The 7,129-nt window shown below is 35.5% G+C and overlaps 1 protein-coding gene across 1 annotated transcript; it reads left to right on the forward strand.

Moving 5' to 3' along the window:
- The first annotated feature begins 2,771 nt into the window (after positions 1-2,771).
- LOC129298696 (lysine histidine transporter-like 8) lies at positions 2,772-6,346 on the forward strand. The gene is made up of 5 exons (XM_054937116.1): positions 2,772-3,284; positions 4,542-4,675; positions 4,933-5,360; positions 5,447-5,578; positions 5,658-6,346. The coding sequence occupies exons 1-5, from the start codon at positions 2,917-2,919 to the stop codon at positions 6,141-6,143; spliced, it is 1,548 nt and encodes a 515-aa protein (XP_054793091.1). The 5' UTR covers positions 2,772-2,916; the 3' UTR covers positions 6,144-6,346.
- Positions 6,347-7,129: the final 783 nt, after the last annotated feature.

Genomic DNA, 7,129 nt, shown 5'->3' on the forward strand with positions numbered 1-7,129 from the left:
TGGATTTAGTTGAATGTTTTTATAATTAATGTCTTTTTATTTAAATTGTATTATTTTAATCATGACCGGTTTGCCACCGGTTCAACCCCCGGTTCAACCCTGATTGAACCACTAACCCGTGACCCAGTGCCATGACCGGTTTAATAACCGGTTCGGTTTTACGTACCTTGATTTAGATGACGGTCTGATTGTCTAGATCAGTATGGGTCACAAACAAAGATAGACCTAAGTTTAAGCCAATGGGGTAGCTGCTCCCACTATACCAATTTCATGTCTTAGTTGTGCTGGTGAAGAGTTTTACTTGAAAGATTTTACTTTAAAAACCCAACTGGTTTGTAATCGTTATTAAGTCTTGAATGCTGGCTTTGTTTAATAATAAAAAAAAAGTTTCACTTGCCCCCTCTAGAAAAAAGTGATAAAAAAAATTACTCTTGCATTCCTCAATTTTTTTTTAAATTTCTGTTTTCCCTCGTTATTGCGCGAACATTTTCTCAGTCAAAAGCTAATATTATCTTTAATACTGATTTTGTAGGAGATAGAGGTATAGAAATTAAAAAGAATGTTGGTTCATATTATAAATATAAGTATATAATAAAATATTATTAAATATTTTTTCAACTTCTCTGGTAAAATATTAATCTATATTTTCTAAAATATAATAAGGCCAGATTCTTTAATTTTTAAGCTGTACTCATTCATACTCAAAGGCAACACTTTCTAACAATATGTAAAGTATTTTTAATGGTTTATATTAAAAAAATATATTTTAGAAGTGCATGATTCTTTGATTAAAAAAGGATATCATGGTTTAATATTAATAGCTACCACTTATTCTATCATTTTTATTTTTTTTATTATATTAAGATAATTTTTTAAAAATTTATTATAATTTCATAGTTGTTTATTATTTATTGTGTATTTAATTTTAACAAAATTATTTTTTATCCATTTAATCAATATTTATAATTATATTTGTCGAATACTAATATTGTTTGATATAAATTTTGGCCCAACTAACAAAATTTTGTACGTTCGTCACTGGCCATAAAACATTGATTTCGAGATAATCATCTTGCTCCAGAGTTTTAATTTCAATGAAAAATATTTTTAAAAGAATTTTTCTTTGTCGTCAAAATACTTAGCTTGCTTAAAAGTAACTTGTTAATATAAGAATGTTTTGACCAAGCACAATTATTTTTATACGAATATATTAACAGTTTAGACAATATAAATTATATAATCGTTTCCATAAATTTAAACAATGGTTGTTTTAAAATGGAGGCAATATCTATCACTATATCATAAATGCAAACTGAGAATATGTATTGCAATGTAAAATTATTATTTGCCATTTTGTTTTGTACATTTCTGTTCCTTTTTTCTGTAGGTTTATTAATGCCTTTTTATTAGCCAGCTTGCGCTCATTTATCAGTGATTACACTAATAAACGTGTTCTTTTGAGTTGTAAAGTCAGCCATGACACTAATAGGTTTTCGTAAGCTAACTCACCAAAATTTTACAAATCCACATAATGGTCTATTTTCTGCTCCGACGATTAAGATGAGTCCCCTCTGCGTGGGATGAAAAAAAAAAAAAAAAAGCAACTCCCCCGTTTTCATTTTGTTTGAAGAATCTGTAGTGTATAGTATTATAGATAAATGATAGGTGTGCAATCAGTCACGGCAGTCTGACTTCGGCAGCACGGGCCGGGCGCAGGAACATGTATTCGTTTTTTTTTTTTTTTGAAAGGTGGAGGCACGTGCTTGTGTCTGCAAAACCTGACATCAAAGGTCCCCTTGCTTTTCCCGCCACACCTTTTTCCGATGTCGTCTTCCCACAACTTCGAGGCGGCGGGCCTTCATCCGAGGTCAAATTTGATAGTTCTATTTAAATAAAAATTTAAATTTTAAAAATAATTTTTTTAATCGAGTTTAAGAATTTAATTTTAATAGACCTTATAAAAAAAAATTTAAATATGGACGATTTTTCAAATATTATATTATTATTATTATTAATAAAATATGTATTTAAAATTAATAACTTACTCATCTAATTTCATACACATTATATTATTAATTTTAATTTATTTTAAAATTAATTTAATATAATTTAATAAATATTAATGTATAATATAAAATTATGATATTTTTTATTTTTTATAATTATTGTGTTTTTATATTTAAAAAAATATTTTTAATTAAAATTTAAATTTTATTATTAAACTTTTAAATGTATGTTATTTAAATTTTAAAAATTAAAAGGAATTTAATTTTTTTAATTTTAAAATATTTTAATTAATTTATAATATTTAATTTTATTTTATTTTTAAAAAAGAGCGTGCGAGCTTAATCTTAAATCTTTTATAAAGGACTGAATTTAAATAATAAAATAAAAAATAAAAAATTAAACTTTAAAAATTAGGCTTTTGAGAGCCGAATTTATAAAAATCAGGCCTTTAAAGTTTTGCTGCTATTTTCTACTCTACTTCACCGCTCCCCTCTCCTCGTTCTACGTCCGATTCTCTCTTCTCTTTTGAAATGCCCTCCTAGTTCTCCACCAGTTTGGAACCTTTATATCCAGAAAAAGTTAAAAAAAATAAATTAAAATTCGTCGGACCCACCCCCCAAAAATGGCCACATCACTCGAAGATGCACCATTCTCATTCAGATTTGATCTCCTTTTCCACTTTAAAAAAAAAATGATTTGATCTCTTTTGACCAACCATGTCACTTTACAGCACTTCGTTCCCGGGCCTTCCCCTTCTTCTCTCACACTCACCCTCTTCCCTCTCTCCTCTGGCGCTCTATATTTCCCTCTCCCTCTCCCCCTCCCCCTCACTACATTTCACCTGTAGCTATAGACTTTACTTGAGACGATCTAAAACAAGGAAGTGGGGACCCACGCGAGTAGAGTAAGATGGACGAGCGGCCGGAGACGGACTTGATATCTATACCGGCTACGCCGGAGACGCAGACGCCGTCGGGGCAGAGGTCGCCGAGGCTGACGTTGAAGGAGGCGAAGTCGTCGAACGCCTGGACTCCGACGTCGCTGATATCGCCAAGGTTCCTGAGCCCCATAGGGACGCCGATGAAGAGGGTGCTCATAAACATGAAGGGTTACTTGGAGGAGGTGGGCCACCTCACGAAGCTGAACCCTCAGGATGCGTGGCTTCCCATCACGGAGTCGCGCAATGGAAATGCTCATTACGCTGCGTTTCACAACCTCAATGCCGGGGTCGGCTTCCAAGCCTTGGTTTTGCCCGTTGCTTTCGCTTATCTCGGCTGGTACGTCAAGATTCCTTCGCTTTCTTCACTCCATCGCTGACATGTTTCTTCTTTCTCTGCCTCTGACCGGAGAGGGAAACTAGACTTCCAATAATGAAGAGTGCTTTTTAGTTTTTAATCTCATTCCTGCACTTTATCTCTCTCTAGTTACATATTACAGTGTATTTGAGTCCTTCCTAGCTTTCTGCTTCTTTGACTGTTGCTCTCGCCAGCAGATTTCTTTTCCGGAATACATGCATCTGCGAGTCTCCTGCGATATTAAATTCGTCTGAGGAAAGTGATTTTCATCTCCCTTGTTTTTGCTCCATAACCTTGTAGTTAATATTTGCATTTCGCTTCTCAGCCATCAAGCTTCCATATATCCTTGATACGCATCATTCAGTCGTCTTTGTTCTGTTAAATTTCACCTCAAAATATTGCCAGAATGCCTCTAAAATTGTGTTTACTAAATTTCACCTCGTAGTATGTTTTTAGTCAATCGCATTGGAAGTTTCTTTGTTTCCTTTTTCTCTTGTGGCCAGAAACTTTTTTCCCTTCTTGATGACATTATGACCAGATGCTCTTATTTAATCTGCAACAAGTTTTGCAGCTCCACCGCCTCACAACTTGTTAGAACAGTCTTAGAATTACGAAAGAAAGCTTAGAAAAGCTGAGATTCGGTCCTTAAGGGATGTAAGCTTTTTCCATGTATCGAGGTTAATCAATGGATTTGACGGTATGAATGGAAGAAAGAAACACGCTCAAGACAAGTGATTTGATGATTTCTGCCACTTTATCTTTTGCTCTTTCCAAAGTACAACAATTTTGAGCTAAAGGCCATCTTGGCCGTGGGTCCACTTGGAAGTCGTAATTCGTAATATACCCTCCATGGACAAAAGGTCCCCAATGCTAGTCATTGCTCTAGCTACATCTTTTTTGCCAGTACTTTGACCACTATTCTCCTTTTTTAAGAAATTATCTTTGTTATGCTAGAACATATTTAATCTTACTTAATATCTATTTTCAACCAGAACTTGCCATACGTAATATCCATGTATTTCATTATATAAAGCAACAAATCAGAGGTTAAATAAAACACTCCCAAATATAACACAGACTGCAGCAGTAATTTTTGAGGATGTTTACTGAGACAATTCTTTTGTTTCCATATACTAGACGCAGGTCTGTACGTGGATTAGCATCAGTTTAGTTAAGTTGTGGCTTATGGAAGCATATTATGAGGCTCACATAGAACTATTCTTTCCAAATGTATTTCAGGAGTTGGGGAATTCTTTCCTTAACGATTGCATATTGTTGGCAGCTTTACACTTTGTGGATTCTGATACAGCTACACGAAGCAGTTCCAGGAAAAAGGTATAACAGATATTTGGAGCTTGCACAAGCAGCATTTGGTACGTACGTTACTATCCCAGCAATGACTCTTACTATAGCTGGTTCTGCAATATTGGTATGAAAAGCTACTTTACTAAAGAAGCATATATGAGTTTTCGTTGTTGTGAATACCTCCTTCCAGTAATAGGACAAGCTGGTTAGTCAAACTGTCAAATAGAGAAACGATCAAGCACGAACACCATAAAAGAAAGTGTGTGCATGTGAATGCTATATAAGCGTCCTAATAGACAAACTGTTCTGATTGAGTGTTTGGCAGGGGAAAAGTTAGGCGTATGGCTTGCACTCTTCCCTACTATTTATCTGTCCGCGGGAACAGCAACTGCTTTAATTCTCGTGGGTGGAGAGACCATGAAACTGTTCTTCCAAATAGTTTGTGGTCCCGCTTGTACCTCTAATCCTTTGACTACAGTGGAGTGGTACCTCGTTTTCACTTCTCTGTCCATTGTTCTATCTCAGCTTCCAAACCTGAATTCAATTGCAGGCCTCTCCCTTGTAGGGGCTGTCACTGCCATCACTTACTCCTCCATGGTCTGGCTTCTCTCGGTGAGCCAGCCTAGGCCACCCTCCATCTCTTACCATCCCCTTTCTTTATCATCCTCTTCTGCTTCGGCCTTTTCTGCCCTGAATGCTCTTGGAATTGTAGCCTTCGCTTTCAGAGGCCACAACTTGGTCCTAGAAATTCAGGTACTAAAATGAGCTGCCATCGTCGCATTTATCTGTTTTCTTTCACCTTTTAAAGCTGACTTCATCTCTTGGCTTCTTAACTTCAGGCAACAATGCCATCAACCTTTAAGCACCCAGCTCACGTGCCGATGTGGAAAGGAGCCAAGGTTGCTTATTTCTTCATCGCAATGTGCCTCTTCCCAGTGGCTATAGGTGGCTTTTGGGCCTATGGTAATCTCGTAAGTCCACTAAACTAAATCTGAGGCTCACTGTATGGAAAGGATAAACGGTTTTGATATTGTTCTTGTTTGGTGACAGATGCCTTCAGGAGGGATGCTGAGCGCTCTATACGCATTTCACAGTCATGAAATTACAAGAGCGCTACTGGCATTGACTTTCCTTCTGGTTGTGTTTAACTGCTTGAGTAGCTTCCAAATATACTCGATGCCGGTGTTTGACAGTTTCGAAGCAGGGTACACCAGCAGAACAAATCGTCCATGCTCCATATGGGTGAGATCAGGATTCCGAGTATTCTATGGATTTGTCAACTTCTTCATAGGAGTGGCCCTTCCCTTCCTCTCTAGCCTTGCTGGTTTGTTAGGAGGACTCACTCTTCCAGTCACCTTTGCATATCCTTGCTTCATGTGGGTCCTCATAAAACAGCCAACTAAATATAGCTTCAATTGGTATTTCAACTGGATTCTGGGTTGGTTGGGGGTTGCTTTTAGCTTAGCCTTCTCGATAGGAGGCGTCTGGAGCATGGTCAATAGTGGACTCAAGTTCAAATTTTTCAAACCCACTTGAATTTCTTCAGCTCCTTTCTAAATGGCGTCCGTCAACAGAGAGAAGGATGCTTATATGATATGTTGAAAGGAAGAGTACTGGCTATGCCGTCCACGTAGCATCTTGTGCCGCGTTACCTTTCCATCCTACTCATTCCTTTTCTTTTCACGTGCACAAGTGTAAGGATGATTTTAGCTGAAAATGACAAGCAGATATATCTTTAATTGTAATTGTTGGAAGTTAATTCTATAACTAAAGGAAATGAGACGTCAATTATCCGTTAGTATAAACTCTCGAGAGGCTAAACTATCAAGCCAAATGCAAATGCGTATACACCCATTCAAGTCAAACCAATTTCTGAACCCAACCACCATTTCCAAATCCTCCCATTTGAAAAACGGAGAGGGGCAATAGCGAGGGAGGGTTCACATCAATATATTATCCATATGTTTAAATGTATAAATATGTGTGAGACAAAAATCTGTTAAAAAATCACGCTATTCACTAATAACGAATGAATACTCAATTTTTAGATTTTTTATAATACATAAAAAACATCTTTATAAAAAAAAAACGAAGTATTAGGGTTCTCAAATATCTTTTGTTTTAAAAAAAATCATTAAAGGGGTTCGAAAACGGCATTTTTAACAAAGATGGAGAACTTTTGGCAAAAAAAAAAAAAAGAGTTGGATTTTTTCCTTTACAAAGGAGAGAAAAGGAGAATCAGTACAAGTCTAAACTGTTAAATTAGATTTAAAAATTTATAAATATAAATTTAATTTGAATGATTTAGATTTACAATGAAGAGAAAAAGCAGAGACAAACCCATAAAAAAAAAAACACAGATGAAGAACTTTTTATCTACTAATTAGAGATTGAGCAACGGAGATTTATTTTGTATACTAAAAGCTTGTTTGTTTTCTATTTTTATTTTTTTGTTTTTAAAAACAAAGAATTTAAAAATTCATTTGGATGGATGCTTTTCATTTAATTATTTTCAAAATTGT

Source organism: Prosopis cineraria, unplaced genomic scaffold, assembly GCF_029017545.1.
Source record: "Prosopis cineraria cultivar Desert tree isolate PC_DT_omini unplaced genomic scaffold, ASM2901754v1 PC891, whole genome shotgun sequence".
Lineage (NCBI taxonomy): Eukaryota > Viridiplantae > Streptophyta > Magnoliopsida > Fabales > Fabaceae > Prosopis > Prosopis cineraria.